The 17,561-nt window shown below is 39.9% G+C and overlaps 1 protein-coding gene across 1 annotated transcript in view; it reads left to right on the forward strand.

Moving 5' to 3' along the window:
* Positions 1 to 17,561, forward strand: part of PIEZO2 (piezo type mechanosensitive ion channel component 2) — a 314,868-nt gene that overhangs the window by 196,040 nt on the left and 101,267 nt on the right. The window contains exon 8 of the mRNA XM_052788207.1: positions 12,189 to 12,357. Coding sequence (XP_052644167.1) covers positions 12,189 to 12,357 — 169 coding nt within the window. The remainder of the gene's footprint in view (positions 1 to 12,188; positions 12,358 to 17,561) is intronic.

The following is a 17,561-nucleotide window of genomic DNA, read 5'->3' on the forward strand; positions in this document are numbered from 1 at the left end:
GAGATGCAGACACTGTCTGTCCTTGCTGCAGACCACCTTTGGCACCCGTCTCAAAGGTGGCTTACCTCTGAGAGGCAGAATATTCTTAACCCCCTATGAATTTCTGAGGTTTTTGGAGTTGCCTTGTAACCTGGTCATAAGCCAGTGTTTGACGAGATGGAGTATTTGAAGTTCATTTATGTATCCTATATTGAGCTGCCCTTTGGCTGCAATAGTTTTCATGCCTTCTGCCTGATTTTTTTAGCCACTTACCACCGTGGTACTGCAGCACCTGCTGCCAGGGCAGAGACCCCTGGATACATGCCATGTAAAGACACTGCACTGCCCTTGTTCTGTTTCCGTCATCCTCTGTCAGCAAAAGCACACTTTGTAGTCACAGAGCATGCTCCAAATGATGCCGGACTAGCCACCATGTTTGTCACGATAACCTGATTAGGTGTGAGAGCCAGGATTTCTGTCTTGCAGAAGAAGAGAAGTTAGCTAATTGACCTTATTCTTACAGGAGTTTTGCAGCTGAGTTTCATTTTAACTGTATAATGTACCACAGCTTAGGAGACTATTAAGTCTACCTAGAAGGCTTTAGCCTCTGTGCTTTCTTAGAATTTTATCTTCAGCTTCATTATCTTTTTTTAGATTATTTTGCAAAAGAAGTGAATTCCTCTGTTAACAGCTTCGAAATTCAAGTTCAGACTCCCATTGACAAAAGACAGTAATCATCCTTGCTATTATTGTAATCTCATTCTAAATTATGAGGTAGCCCAGGGCTCATCTGGGCTCCCTTTCCCATAAAAGGCTGGACAAGATGATCTTTTCAGGACCTTTCCAACTTGGGCTGTTCTATGATTCTGTCATTGTAGGTGCTTTTCTGAATTGCATGATTCTGCAAAAGATTTTTTGTCCCAGGGTTTTGTGCACCATACAAAGTGAGTTTCTCAATATTATGCTAGGAAATGTTTCTGTACTACACAGTAAACAGTCCATTTGCTATCAGCTGAACCATCAAGAGTCCGTGCGGTCTTCATTTTTTATTAACTACCTAATAATGTGTATCTGGTGTCCAAAAAGATTCACACCTATGGCTGTGATTGGGAAGCAGTTACCAGAATTCATGACAGCATGGCAGAAGAGTTGCAAATATAGTGAACCAAGGAATACTGGAAAATTCATAGTAAATCTAACTTTCTCCATTACGTTTGTTTCTCCTTCTTAAGAGGAAGGTCTACTGGTTCTTGACAAACCTTGCATAGTCTTTAGCTCCTTTTTAGTGTCTTATTTCACTGGAACAAGCTGGTGTGGTTTATATCAGAAACTGCTCAAGATGACTGACAAAAAGTGAGTCCTATTCAGTGAACCCCGCTCAGAATTTCATTACAAATTAAACTTTTTTACAAGACTGAAAAACAGTAATATAATTTTTGACTGTTTTGAGTTTTGCACTTTTAACCATTCTGATAGCACTGTCTGGAATATCCAAATGTGATAGGAGAACCAGTGGTGAAGTTCGCAGCCATCTGTAGCAAGAAAGCCTTGGAAACGTCGCAAAACCACTCACCGCTGTGAGATTTCCAGCTTGGTGTCTGCCACGTGGGCATTTGAAGATTCATCCAAAATGAATTCACCTCTTTCAACGCTTATTCAGAGGGATTCCTTGGAGATTCACTCATCAGCGGGCATGTAATAAATGTCCGTGCTGCACTTTATAGGAGAGTTGTACTCAACATTGATTTAAAATGGTTAGCTCAGGTTCTGGTGGAAGTCCAGTGGTGACAACTGGGCAGTCAGTGCAAACTTACCCAGCCTTACTAGGAAGAATTTGTAGCCCTTGCTGGTCTTTACATGGTTATTAATACTAATCTCTTTTTGCTACATACTGCAGTTCTTTAAAATCAGCAAATTCTTGTTTGTGCCAGGATTTACAGCAAGTTGGAAACTTTTAGAAAAAAGCAACAGATGAACTAGTAAGTAAACTGCAGCAATTTCCCTGGTGGAGCAGCCTTTTGCAGCCTCCCTGGCAGTCTGCACAGTGGTGGCTCTCCATCCCTGCAGCAGAGCCGTCGGCGTTCATCGTAACTGCTGTCCTGTGTGAAGTGCCAGATTTAGCCTTGGCAGAAGCAGGCACAACTTTATTCATGTTACTGGCGTTGTACCACAGGTGATTTACATCCCTCTATCTTCCCCTGGACTTGAAAGGGATGTAAATTGAGAGATGTGCTAAGACCTTTTAAAAACAAGGAGTTTCTGCAGGCGGGGAAGACCAGTTTCCAAGCCGTGCTTTGCTGCAGCAGCGAGCCTGCGACTGGTGAGCTCTCGGGCAGCCTGGCGGGGGCTGGCCCTGGCCATAGACCCTTCTCATTAGTGGGAAGAGGCAAGCCTTGGCCCTCCCAACAGCATGCACGCTGCAGCCGGAAACAGAGTGTAAGCTCCAAACATAAAAATCAGTCCCATCACGTAACATAATGTTGGCAAATTGCCACTTCTTGCTGTCTCCTGCCCCCACATAGCTGCGTGTTACCATAAGAACAGCCGAAGGTGCCTCTTTCTTGGGATGCAATGAAATGTCGGGATGAGAGTGACAGAGAGAAATGGCAAAGATTTTACAAGTGCTGATGTAGCCCGATAAACTTCCTGCTGATTCTGGTTTGAAATGGGTGTGCAATTGCTCTCGCAACAGAGCCTTCCCCCTTTTGCATCCACTAACCCATCTGACTGGTGTGGGACCAGCACACCTCTCGGCTAACAGAGGCTCTGCTCATGGTCAGGGAGAGCTGCATCACTCCACTCCCCCATACACACTGTGCTTCTGCTTACGTGTGTCTGATTCCCACACCGACACTTGAATACAGACTCCCTGCCCATCACGGGCTTTCCTGTCTTGACATGCAGAGGATGACGGTGAAGAAGTGACCCTTTAATTTTTTTTTGTATTGTTTAAAGAACACAGATCTGCATGCTATGATCGTTGAGCAAGTGCCGGAAAACAAGGACAGAAAAGGGAGAGACAGACATCAACCCCTCTCCTCCTACCAGGTTCGGAACACTATTGCTTTGTGGTATTAGGACACGTGGATTATAATTAGCAAACTTCTCTTAGCATTAGAAGCTTGTCTTTACTGTTTTCCTAAGGTCTGCTCATTAGCATTTATTTTCATACTCTAGCATGCCCAGAAATTGTGATGATAAATATTTAGCACTCGTGTAGCTCTTTGTGTTTTCAGTTCAATGTACCAACATTGACAAATGCATCGTCGCACATTCCTCGGCCATAGTACTGACTAACCTCAGTTGAGCACACACCGGGGAGTTAGTCATTGTCTGTGCAAGAAGCGATCTACAGCAGTTTCTCCAAACCCTCAGAGTGGATATGCTTAATCTCTTGTTTATGTTCATTTAGCTGAAGTTGGAAACTTACTGATAAAAACTAAGCTAATCAGGTACGGTTTATGACCAATTTAAAATGATCTATGTTATACAGCTTTGGTTTTGAAATGAGGCATTTTGCTCACATTTCCCAAGCCTTACTGTTCATTATGCCCTTATCTTCTTTCCCATATCTTGCTATTTTATTTTCTTTTTCTGTTTAAAAAGAAATGGGAATCATAGCTTGCATTTCTGCCTTAGTGCATTCTCTGCTAAAAAAGAATATCTTCTTTGCTCATATTTTCTACTGCAGAATCTCTTAATTTAGGTATCAATAACTCTTGCTTTTTTTTCAGTCCACTTCACTGCCAGCTGAGTAAGTGGAAAATCTCTTTATCCTTTGCATGCATCACTGAACCTAGCAGACTGTCCCAATGTGGCTGAAAAGTATCATCATTCCCTTTCAGAGGTGGAAAAATTCCCTAACAGAAAAATTAGATGAATTGCATAACCCCCCCAGCTACCCAGAGCCTGGAATAAAACCCAAAGTTTTTGGCTGCAGCCTGTGTCCTTAGGTTCCTGGATCACAGATGAAGTTACCTCAAAGTTAAAATGAATATGAAGCTATACTTTAAAACAATTTATGTTCTTCTGCATATGTTATTCTAAGAGGTAACAGTAAATCTCTTAAGCTGGCAGGCAGTTGCGTGGCTGGCCGTTGTACAGATCACTTGCATGTTCTGGTCACGTAGCACCACCCTGCTAAATGCTGATGCTCACTGGAGTTATTTGAGCATGGTCTCCTTTCCCTAAATGATCTCTGTTGAAGCCTCACACTCAGTGGCCTAGCTCCAAAAACGCATCCATCCTTCTCCCAGCACCTGAGCTTAGGACAAGAAGGCTGTCCGTGGGCTGCACTACCTGTCTAAGCTTTGGGAGCAGGCTGTCCTCCCTTCACATCCCTTGCTCTGCCTGTGTGAGACTTTCTGAGGTGGGAATGCTGGGTCCTTTCCTTTCAGCAGCTCTGCCAACTCACTTTGAAAAACCCATAACCTCAGTTATTAATTGGCGCAGAAAGAGGTTGTTAAGCCGTGCCTCCTGCTGTGTGCTGAGGTGTCCAAGCTCACCCTCTAGCAAGGGGAAGCCTTTGTGCACATGGATGTTTCTGAACATGCCTTGGGTTTTCCCTCTCCCACTTTCCACATGGCTCCTTAGAAACCTGGACCTGTTTTCTCATTACTTTCATCTCTGAGTAGAGAATGCAACTAAACATAAAAAATTTTCAATTTTGTTGGCACGATTTGGGTGGCATCCTTCCCCAGGTGGTGCTGTTCAGTATGGGTTACTTCTCATTCCCCCTTATGGTCACCAGAAGCGTGCGTGTACATGAGGAAGGGGAGTGGGGGGCAAACTACTGCGCCTGGTGCCAACCAGTCTCCTCTGCTGGCGTGGCTTTTCTTTCTCCATCCTCTCATCCCAGCAGCGCTGCCTCAGCTTCTGCAGCCTCTGTGCTCCCTGGGTTGCCTCTGGTTTGTAGCTGAAACTGAAAAAAAAACCAACAACCTGCTGCATTTACAGTAGTTTTATTTTAGTGACAGAACAAACAACTCTCTACCTAACTCTCTACCTAACGCGTGAGCCAGGCTGCTCCTGTCAGAGCAGTGACACTGCTGGCTCTGGTGAGGAAGGATTGTGTTGAAGGTGACACTCTAGGTAAGGTATCAGGCAGGGGCCCTAAAGCAATTTCTTCTGCAGCTTTATCCCCATTTCACCTTCTTCTTGCCATCCTATCTGGTGGTCCTCCCTCTGCCAGATGCTCAGCTGTCTGATTGGGATGAAAAGGCCCTGGAATCGCTGCTTCAGCACATGTCTTCATGAGATGATCACCTCTGGATCAGCAAAAGGTCCCAGCAAAGGTCCCCAAAAGCTGCAGCAACATTGCTGCTTTTCTAGCTCACTGATGTGCTGAAAAGAGTAACATCAATATCAACGTTCACCAGAAACTCAGAGCACAGCTCAGCTGTGTCACAGGTAACGAAACAGTTTGGGGATCCAGAGAGGAAACCCACTGACAGGATAAATCTTCTTCATGTGAGGCTTTTGACGATGGGTTTTGTCTCAGTAAACAAGGGATTAATAGACCCACATCTACTATTAGTGATAACAGTGGGGAATTATTGCCTTTAAGGCAATGAAAGCATACTGGGAGCTTTTGGAATAGGTCAGTACAAAGCTCGATTATTGGATGAAATGTGGTGTATAGCTCAGAAATCTTTATGTTCAGACTTAAATTCCCCTCAGGGCACCTGCTTTATTTCAGATATACGAAGTATTTGAATGTCTGAAATTTGGTCATTTTTAATGGATGTTCAGTCCTTAACAACTTCCAGTCACATAGTCTCAGAGAAAATTCCATTATCTGGTTACTTTAAAAAAACAGGTTGTAGAGCAGATACTATTTAACACCCCATTTTTAAGTTGTTAATTTACTTGAGAGCAAAGTGATTTTATTGTGGCTGCTTCTATGGTCGTTTTGTTCTCCCTGAATTAAGATTTGTGTTGTGTTTACATTTTTTGCAAGCTTTTATGTAATTCACAGCCCTTAAAGCTATCCTTTCTCCTCTACAGCTTCCTGGATTAATGGCTCATAATTTCTCTCTGTCTTCATTATATGGATTATATTAGCACACAAGTTTTGAATTACTTATTTTTTCATGAGGTTTCTCATGCAGTAGATGTGCGTATGAAATTAGTTTTCCTTTAAAAGAAAAGTCATTGATGTTCAGAAGAAGGTGGGAGATATATCAGGGCTGGTTTTGTCATTGCGAGAAAAGCTTTGATCCAATAGGAGCTATGGAAACCAAGACTTGGTAGAAAAAAAAGTATGTAGACATCTGCTAAAGAGCTATAGAAATATGATGACATTAAAACAAAAGTTAGAATGATCTACTTACCCACCAAGCCTATATTCACTGTGTGTATGCCTGTATTACAACGTTGTGATAGCAACACACTGAAGGAAAACACTTCCAGTCTTAGTCTATATTTTCAGGTATTTCCAAAAAAGTTATTAACTGTTAAGCTGAAATTTATCATAATACTTCTCAACCCAAACAATCAAATTTTTGTGTTATTGTTAACATGGCACAGTTCCACTTAGCCAGTTCTGAATTATCCAAGTCTGAACCAAAGCAGGGTCTAGGGCTTTTAAGCACTAAAAATACTTGCAATGCTTTTTAAAGCTTATATCACTCTGAAATGGATAAATTTAATAATTTTAGTCCAGCTGTGGACTGAGGTTTGTGTCTGCAGTATCTCCCTACACAGTTGTCCTGCTGAGCTGAGAAGAAGGCATGAAGGATCAGCTCCTTCTCTGTGGAATCTTATAAATAACGTGATTTGGAAAGACAAATGCCAATTTTCCCATTCATTCTTTTTTTCCCTTAAAAAGCCATGTGAAACCAAATGTCTCCTGCTCATCTTAACTGTAATCCTTTGGGACGCTTAATGCATTTCAGCCAACTTTCCCACCTCTTTCCTCCCTGTGTTCTGGTATTTCTATAAAAATGTTGTGTCCGTTCAGCATACCCTGGAGCATTAGCCCCAGTGTGGTCTGAATTCCCAGCCTATAGCCTACAGAGTAACAACCTTCTGGAAGGCAAGGATGGGCCCGGAGGTACCACGGGACTGGCTGAGTCCTTTCCAATGGCATGTATTTCTTCGGGCATATAGCCAAATGATGTGCTGGGGGGAGTGGGGTGGCTCACAGGATTCACTTGGGAGAGACTTTATGGATATAATTTTATGGATCATAGCTTGTGTGTACCTCTGCCATCCAAGTACAGAAAACTCAACAGCATAGCTTGTGTGAACAGGAGACTCCTGACTTTTAGGGGGGCTGTGCAGGAATATTTTCTGTATGCTAATTTATTTTTTAATTCCTTCCACTCCTTCCCTCGTCTCCTCTCCAGGACATTTTCAAATTTGACAAGAGTATATACCTCCTTTAAGTCAATGTTTGGAAAAAAGGTTCACTCTTCAAGCAATGCTTAGAGTTTGGGACATAGCCCTTTCAGTATTTCAAGTACTCTTCCTCATGAATCTCAATCTTCAGGGTTTGGCCTGTGAAACATGAAGTTTTGCCTTTTCTCCCTGTATGTCAGCCCCCTTTCCCCCAGAAAAAACAGGTTTCTGCCACAACCACCACTACTCCCCCTTCATCACCCTCCTCAAAAAGGCTAAAATTTTTCTCCATTTCTGGGGATTTACTATTGTTGAATTCCTCTCTGTTGTTTCCTTTTCTATTCTCTTCTCTCCCCGACTCTCCTCCTCTTCTCTTCTTCCCTTTTCTTCTCTTGTTTGGCCACTTCTGGCATCTGCATTTTAGGGCTCAGCTATTCACTCAGTCAATCTTGATACTCCGTTCTCCTACCCCAGACTTGCAGGCACCACTCCCCTCTCCTTCCCTGTGAGGAGAGTGAAATAAATATGCAAGAGAAGATATCCAGATGAAATAAAGATTCAGACAGTTAATAAAATCCAACACAAATGCAGAAATTCTACAAAGATGGATTCCCCAAATCCATCCCAGTAGAGTGGAAGTCTCTGATGCCATTGCTGTGAATGACCATCCAATATGTACTGGCCCCAGCAAAAAAATCCCTGTAATCATAAGTACTAAATCAGGAAATGCAGCTCCTGAAGTGGCTTGATGCGGACATTTTCTTCAAACTGTAATCAGGCTCAGAGAAGATAAAGGAAAATTACTCCTGCTCTGTTGTGTAGTGAAAAGTAGTATGTCAAGTAGTGCACAGAGTTGTAGGAAGATGCAGCAACTGGAAATCTCATCTAGACAAAACTATTATAGAAACTAAATGTGGTAGAAAATGAGAAGGCAGTAGAAGATTTGCTATCAATTGAAATCAAGATTGGATGCCTTTCTAAACTATAAACTGTAATTCAACCGCAAGTTATTTGTTCAATACAAGAATTATTGCGTGTCCTACGTTGTGCAGGAAGTCGGAATTATTACTTCCCTTCCTGGCCTGGGAAATTATGAGGCAAATCCTGGTCTGAAATCAACTCCTAAAACATCAGTACATGCAGGATCTGAACTGACAAATACATTTTTACAAAAAAAAATGTTCCAGATCATTTTTACTGGAGGCAAAATTCACAGGCCTAACAGATCTGTAATTAGTGTGTTTGATAATTCTGTATATGAGACGTATATTTAATTTTTTTATGTAACCATTTTTGTTCATATTTAATACCATGACTAATTACTAACACCAATTCTTATACTATATTAATGTAATAATTAAATAATGCATGCTGGAGAAGTTTTAGCAATGTACATAATGCAGTAATAAAACATGCGGTACTTCAGCAGCTCCTTAGATCAAATATCTGTGGGTGCAAAAGGAATTTGTTTTGCTGTTTTCAATTAAAATTGAAATTGCTCTTCTGAATTTTAATGCTAGACTAATTTAAAAAGAGGAGGGGTTTTATGGTCACAGCTTATGGCTTTGTCAGAGAGTGACAAAAGATGAAAGTGCATCTGCCAGAAGGTTGATTCACAGATTCAGTAGGAAGCTTTGCTGGGAAAACAAGCTTATAGAGAGGAACTGGACAAAAAGATACCACCTTTATTTTAAGAACTGTTTTTCACTGTGTTATTTCAGAGCATTCCTCAGTCTGACATTGAAGTTCCTCTTAGCCCTTTATAATTTCTAAAATTTTCCAAATTATTTCTGCTGTACTTTTTTTTTGTTAATGAAATGCATTTTTCAGAATACTGATGAGGACTTTGAAAAACACAAATTTTGCTTCTTTGCAAGAAAAGAAAGATTAATCTATTACGTCTTGCAAACATCCAGTTGGTTTTGACGTTACATGAAGTGTTTTGAAAAGCAAAGTATTTCCATTAGTAAATGGTCTCTCAGTATTTGTTTTATTTATCTTCTGTATCCAGGCTTGCCTATGCTTGTCTTGTTTGGCACCTGGTTTCCCCCACTTAGGACTCATTCTGACTTTACTGATGGTGTACATGTATGTTGGCTAAGACGAAGTCACACCAAGATTGGAGTTGGGCACAAATATAGCTGATCGTGATCAATACTGAATGTAAAGACCTCTGTGGAATGAAACATGCAGAACTGAATAATGCCCTAATATATGTTGCTTACCATAAATGTTTATACGTTTTATGGCAGTCATTCCTGTGTATTTAAAGACTTTGAATAAGAGAAGATGACTCTATGTCTCTGAAAAATGTTCCGCACCAGCAGTTCTCATTGAAGATAATGATGAAGCATAAATACGGAATGAGTAGTGACTTGTAGCCTTATTGGAGGCCAGAACAGACAGAATGAGCATTCCCAAGACGTCAGTGTATTTTGAATTTGATAGATGGGGAATGTTGTGTTGAGTACCTTTGTGACTAACAAGTCTCAAAAACCAAGTAGAATTCAGAAATGAGGAGCAGTTCCTCTAGATTCATGATTTATGAGACAAAGTGAAATGGGTTAAATAAATACATTGCTGGTCAGGTGGCAACTAGGAGGGAAGAGACGCATTGTAACTTATGTATATTTGGTGAATGCAGGACCAGAAGGGAGCTGAATTAAGTCCAGTAGTATAATGTATAATTTGAAGCAAGCAAATGAAACTAATAGGATGAGAATTTAACTGAAACATAATAAAATTTCCTAACTGGTAGGATTATGCGGAATGTTTTTTTCAGTGGAGATGAAAGTAAAACACAAGTTTTTGAGACTTTATAGTTATAGTATATTATAAAACATACTATAGGAATGGAATATGTGATATGAAGATCATGTCTGCTTGGCAGAAGGGTCCAAGAACCTTCAGGAACTTTCCCTTATTTCTGTAGGAAATACTCATCACTCACTGTCAATGGAAAGACTTCTTACTTCAGTAGGAATTGGATTTCACTCTGATTCTGATATGTTTATGAAACAGAAATAGGGTGATTTGTACTGTGCTTACATAGAAAAGCTTAAAATGAACCACAGGTGAAGAAGTGTGTTGTGAAACAGAGGTAGAAGATGAAACTAATAGAAGCTCAACAACCCTGATCATTGACGGGTAAAAATTACAAGTCAGTTGGCAGAGAGGAAAGCAAACAAAACAAGATATTCCCCTATGCTGATAGAAATATGAACAGAATACAATCCAGCGTGAATTTCAGTCAGATGGAGCCAAACCGTAACACCAGCCCTGAATGAGCTTGGATGCTACAAAAGTTTGAATCTGGGTCAACTCCAAACACAGGTCTGTCGGCTCCTTTAAGTTACAACAATTTATTTTGTATGCAGGATTTTTTTTTTTTTTCTTTTCCAACCTTGGATCCACCCAAAAGCTCTGAGAAGTCTTAAAGTTTATAGCCTTTGGCTCGTGTTGACAATCAGAATGAGAAGTGAGTGCTGATAAATTGTTTAATAAAATGGAATAGAGCTTTAGTTCTGGCAGTTAATGGTATTATACCCATGCCACGAAGCCCTGGGGAACGAACAGATATAACCGCTCCTTTTTTATATTCTTTTCACTTTACAGCATCCAAAGGGCAGATTTCAGGCAGCACATCTCTGGTGAATATCATACTTACTCTTTGTATTCATTCACCCTTTCATGTTGGATCTTACTAGGTAGAGGAAGAAGTAATCTTTTAGACATTCACTATGATTAAATCCCCCAGCAGAAAAACTTTTTTATTTTTTAATGTATTTGTTTTACTCTTTCAGGGTAACAATAGTTTGGGATTTTTTGTTCTATCAAGAACTAGTTCTCCTTAAACGTCTCTTAGAATCAAATCTATTGTAAAAATTGAAAACTCTCATACACATTGTGGAAGGAAAAGCTTTGTCAACAGAATGAAACTGTTTATACTGAATACTGACATATGCTACTGGTAACTCTATGCCCTAGCTTTGGAACTCTGCAAAATATTTCACAGTGAAAGAACCAGATTAAGTATGATTTCCTACTAGTTTTGTTTCAGCATCTAACACATCTAGAAAGCATCTAACATCTTGTCTTAAATTTAAAATGTTAGGGATTTTTTTTTTTTATTATTAAGTGTTTTTTCCAACACAAGTTTCTTACTCGATAGAAATATTGTGAGATCCCATTTTTTCCAGAAATAGGCAAATATCTCATGTCATTGATATTAATACTGCAACTACAATAATACTAATTATGGAATTAATTTTTCTTCTTTTTTTTTCCTCAATTTATTGATCATCCAGAACAATTGCCTCTGAATGTTTTCCTTTTCTGTTCACAACAGCAATGAATTCAGCAGAGCTCTGTATATGTATTCGCATAATTAGATAGCAATTTATTAATAGTATTAGGTTTTTTTAAAAAACAACAGTAAGCTGTTCAATGTGCCAAGGAGATGTACTTCACAGCTCTGTCCTAGCAGAGTGAGTGGAACAGTGTTGTATGGCAGTTTACTAAATCACTCTGAAATGTCATGTTGCTGGGATTTGCCAAATGGCCTTGCAGCCAGATTTTCTCTCCCCTTTTTCTGTAGCTCTGCGCCTACCGGCTGCAGGTCATTTAAAGTTCTCATATTGGACATGGTAGATGTAATAATATTAGACTCCCATTTTTTATGTTGAAAACCAAGTGTGAAAGCCATTCCTTTTCACTAAACATGTGGAATGAAAATATTCACTGCATTTTAGATAAGATGGCAAATGCTCTTTTTGAACAGAGCAAAAATTACCGAAAAAATATTTTTAAACATTGTAAGATTTGGTGTTTATTCTCTAACTTGGCTGGTGGGTTTTTTATATCCACAGGTTGTTCGGTGTCACTTCTCTTACTCAGACAAACTGCTCAAGTACTTGGATGATCATCAAAAACCAAGAGTTACATTGGTATCACCATGCTAATCCAATCTTACTACTGGTGATGTACTACACCCTCGCAACTCTTATTCGTCTCTGGCTACAAGAGCCCATTGTAAGGGTAACTTCCTTCTCTTTTTTTGCACTAATGACTGTGAGACTGGCCTGTGCAGATACTTGCTAACAGAGGTGCAAACATTCAGGAAAGTTAAGGGAAAGAGACAGCAAGTGCAAGCTGGTACCTTGAATTTGGTGGTTTTGATACGTGCCTTCAAGAGTCTGATCTTGCAGGGGTTACATGGATATTCTTAAAATCAGCGGGACTATTTATGTAAGGAATGCAATGGCAGAGCATTAGTGCTCACTCTGATCTGGAAAGCCAGTATCAATATGAAGTAGTGCAGGTGCTATCAAATGGAAGGCAAACACACAGGGCTTGTCTAGCAGAACTGAAGTAGGATACTGGCTGGCACAGGATACTGTAAGACAAGACAGAGATTTGCAATTTTATCACAGAGAAAAAAATCTCTTAAAATCTTTCCTCCCAAATCTGTATGCCTGAGTGAAAAATCCCAGCTTTTATTTAAGACCAAGAGAAAAAGGAGACAAAAAGTAAATTTTTACTTCTTCTGGTTTCAGAGGAAATAGGGAATATAAGAACCCAAAGGTATCTTAAAAGCTTAGAAAGTGGAAGTATAAAAAGGATGATCCTAAACATTATTTATTTTAATCTCCTGATCCTCTGAGGCTTGATGTGAGTTTTAGAGTTCACATTTAGCAGTGCTATAAACCACAATGAAAATACTCATGACTGAGCTGTGAATTAGTGGAGTTTGTGATCGCAAGTAAAAATGTTGAAGGTTTTCTTACTTTAAGGGTGTTTCTTCATATAATGGATAACGTAGCAATTTAACATTTAAAAAGGCAAACAAAACACATCACCTCTGAATTGAGATGTCTGGTATTTGGGGTTTATGTATATTGGGCTTCATAATAAAAGGTGAATGATGCCAGAACTGTCAGCTTGAGTTACTAAAAAATCATGTCTTAAGTTTCCAGAAATCTTAAGACTGGCTTTTCTAAAGTCACAAGATTGCAGTCCAGTGCCCTCTGGCATTGGGTTCTTTTAGGGTTTTTTTCCTATTATTTTTTTCTGCAGCTGCAGCAGCTGGAAACTTGCTTTTTTTCTTTCCTTAAGTGAAAACTGAGATTTCCAGATAATAATAAGATTTTAGCATTGGGGCTGTAACTAAAACTTCACATCTCACAAACTGCGTAGTAAAATCATGAGAACTACTCACAGAGGAGTAACCACATGTGAAATGCAGTTAGTGGGAGCTGTGTGATCTCAGCATCTCTGGGAATTCATTTCCAGTACCCAGGTTGTTTTCATCCAGCTTTCACCATCTTAAAGTTTGGTGCTAGGTCTAAGTTAGTTACTGTGCTTTTTCAGTGGAGAGAAGTGGGGCTGTCTATATCTCAGGATAGAGTGAATCCTGCAAGTTCCTCCAGGGACTAGCGAGCAACTATAGTTGGCTTGCCTGCATGTCTGTCTTTTAGACTACTTGTGTTGTCTGAGATGGATATTCCCATAAGACACTAAAATCAGTCTCTGAGAACTGGAAACAGGTCAAATTAGAGATGCTTTCTAAGCAATTGAGCTAAAGCGAGTACGTATTAAGAGAGATTAATTTAAGAAAAGTTGATGTCTCTCAAACCCATGGCTACATGAGAGGCAATACAAAGTCCTGGCACTCCCATGGAAACTTCAGTTACCAGGGGAACGATGCTGCCCTCCAAAGATAAGTGGACACTTGAAAGAGAACATTGTAATGAAAATTAGACCCATGCATTAATGCTTATTTTTGATGCACAGGATGTAGTGATGCAAGTATTTGTCATTAGAAAGAGAAGCTGAGATTTGCAAAATTTACTGTATTTAACACACTTTCTCCTTATGGCTTTTTTTTGTCTATATGCATTTTGTTTTTCCTTTAACGGTGCTATAGATCAGGAATTAATCCTTCTCTTACTAGCCTTCTCCTGGTAGACTCCATTCTAATTATTTAAATCCGGAAATAATTGTATTCTAGGTTTCACTGAAATGTTTTTCGACTTGTGAATTTGTGGTGCATTTGATTCATTATGGAACTAAGTATATAACCTGCCTTTACAATCGCCAGTGATTTCAAAGTTATACTGTATTTAGGATCTCACCACTAACCTACCTACAGTTGGATGGATGGCAAAGACAATATGCTATGTGCTGTTTAGCATAAAGCAGTTGTTCTCTGCATACTGCTGTCATGTACAGTAAAAAGTGGCTCATCTTAGAAATTTTATTCAAAAGAATCTCTTGAACAAAACCTGTTTCCAACAAAATGTGTGATAGATCATGCATAAGGAAATATTCAGTCTAAAAAGATGTACATAAAATAAACATAATACTAGCGTAGCAGATGCTAAAAAAAGAGTAAGACATGTAGACCTGGTGCTTTTTCCTTCTTGTGTGAATTGCATCTTGGGGTCCTCCTGTGGGCAAAATTCCTGCTGGATTGCAGCAGGAGTTGTCTCCGAGACAGGCGCTTTTGAGATTGTCTCTGAATACTGCAGCTGATGAACACTTTTACAAGAACAATGCCCACTTCAAATCTTGAGTTTCAGGGTGAAGTTTTCTGAGTGTGCGCCACAGTCTGTCAAAGTACGGCACATACGAGATTTCAGTGTACCGTCTCTGTGTGTGATTCTGTATGGGTCTTACTCATGCAAAACACCCTTGGCGGTCAGTGGAAGTTTTGCTTTTTTTATCCCCGCTATTTTGGATCCTGCTTTGTTCTAACATTAAGTCTTGTGAAATTCTACCTCTGCAAATAAGAAGAGGCAATCTCCCTCTGGAGATTTCAGCTCATAGTTGTAACTGCTAGTACTGAATACATGAATAGGGCCCATTCATTCCATCCAGTGAGTGGTAAGGAATAGTACAGAAGTCAACAGAGTTACAGCAATTTCATGTAGAGTCCTCTTCAAGAATTTTTAGAATTGTTTGAGTTAAGAGGCATTTGAGAGCTGCTCAGGTAGTGGAAGAACTGGAAGAATTAGACAAGTCAAAGGACTCTCACAAGTTGTAATCATATGACTAGTACTTTGTTTTCTAACTTTTCTTCCTCTTCTGAGAAAGAGAAGACAAGATTTCCTACCCTTCCCTATAGTCTCTTAGGCTAAAAATATGTTGCTAAAATAATTGTCTACATCTTAGGTCTCTGGGTATTGTTTTGGTCACCCTGGTGCCAAACTAAATGCTGTTGATAAACAGTTCTTTATAGTCCACGTTTATATTAACGTTTCAAATGGCAGTGACAAGTATTTTAAGCACAGAATCAGCTTATTTCATCTTACAATTAGGCTAGGAACGTGCTTTTACAATCAAATATAAATACACAATCATATGTGAAATGTGCTACCATTGCCTCTCAGAAGTAAAAGTAAATTAATAACCACTGTTTATCTAAGTCAAGATTTAAAAAATAGGACCTTACTTTTAGGATTGGAATGGAGAGAGTTTCAAAACCAGCTAGGATGTTTGGATGTCCTATTCCCATGGGTAGCTTTGCAGACCTCTGCCCAGCATCCTGATTTATTCTTATTCTATTGCATCAGCTGATTTTGCATAAGCAATGAGAACACTTACCACCAGCTAGTTCCCATTAAAAGCCCTGTTCAAGACCCTGCCTTTGAAACACCTCAAGGTTAGACAAAAACTAGCTTTTACACCACGAGGTATCTCTTTGTTTGCAGTAGATAGTTTAAGTAAAACAGCAAGTACAAGGGCAGATGGATATTCCTGTTGCAAACCAAAAGTCAACTTAGTAAGACTTCATTTGAAGCAGAAATACAAGTATCTGTAAAGTAAGGAGGACAAAATAGGTAAGAGAAAAATTTGAAGTCCTTACAAACAGACCATTCAGGTTGAAATAAAATATGACAATTAGTTGACTTGACCAGTTGTTTTATAGTTAATAGCAGGGTAAGTGCAGAATAATGCTAGTAAAGCAGATGTGTAATCTACATTTTGGCTGCAGCTCAGCAAAGTTCCTGAAACTCCATGTAAGTCCTACTGAAGTCAGTAAGACCTTGCTCCAGGTTCCACAAGCACTTAGGTACTTTGCTGAATAGGGGTGGTTTTATGAAGCAAGACCTTACAGCTGTACGAATGAGGATTTGGCTGCACACAGCTGATACCAGTTGAGATTGTGATGAGAGGAAGTAGTTTTGGTAATTCTTTGAATTTGGTACTTCAAAGCTTGTTGAGCTTTAGTAAGTTCAACGGCAATGTAGAACCTGACTCAAGCATTTTTCATTTCTTACTAGAATCACATGTATGTATGTTTAGTACTACAGCACTTTTTCTCATAGGAAAACAGTTTTTTTAAAGCAGTACTTTGAAGCAAAGGTAAGTCTACCTTTCAATCCTCACCATTCTTACTAGTTTTGAGATACATGTATTTTTTTTTTTATCCACAAGGCATTTCCCTGAAGCAAATTATTCTCTTACCCTTTTGGCCTATAACCATGCCTCCCTGTGAGAAGAGTAGCTCTGCCTTCTCTGAAATGACAATTTAGGTATTGGAAGGCTGAAAAAAACCCTAATTCCTGCATCCTTCAGCTTCTCCAACCCTCTAATAGTCTTGGCAACTTTCTGCTGGGCCCTCTCCAGATTTTCTATGTCTCTCTTGAACTGGGGGCTGCCAGAACTGAATTACAGGTACGGCCTGACATTTGCCAGGTATAGCGGGATAATCACATCCCTTGATCTGCTGGCAGTACTCTCGCCGATGCAGTCCAGGACTTGTTTGCCTTCATTGCTGCTGGAGTTCACTGCTGGCTCATGTTAGCTTGCTGTGCACCAGGACACCCTGAGCCTATTCCACAGAGCTGCTTCCCACACAGTCTGTCCACAGCCTTTACTGTTATGTGGGTTTATACCAGATGCAGAACTTTATCTTTGTTAAACCTTGTGCATTTTTTGTTGGCCCATCTCTAGCCTATCTCTGTATGGTGGCTCTTCCTTCTGGCCCATCTACCTCACCTCCCAGTTCAGTGTCACTCACAAACTTCGTGTGGGTGCAATACCATCCCGATAGTTTTGAAGATACTGAATAGTACAAGACGTAGTGCCAGTGCCTGAGGAACTCCACTCATGACTGACTACCATTTTGACTTTGAGCCATTACACTGCTTTGAGCAAGACAGTTTAGCTAGTTCTCCACCCATCTTGTGGTCTGTCTGCCAAGTCCGTATCTTACCAGCTTGTCAGCAAAGACGTGG

This window comes from Harpia harpyja, chromosome 5 (genome assembly GCF_026419915.1).
Source record: "Harpia harpyja isolate bHarHar1 chromosome 5, bHarHar1 primary haplotype, whole genome shotgun sequence".
NCBI lineage: Eukaryota > Metazoa > Chordata > Aves > Accipitriformes > Accipitridae > Harpia > Harpia harpyja.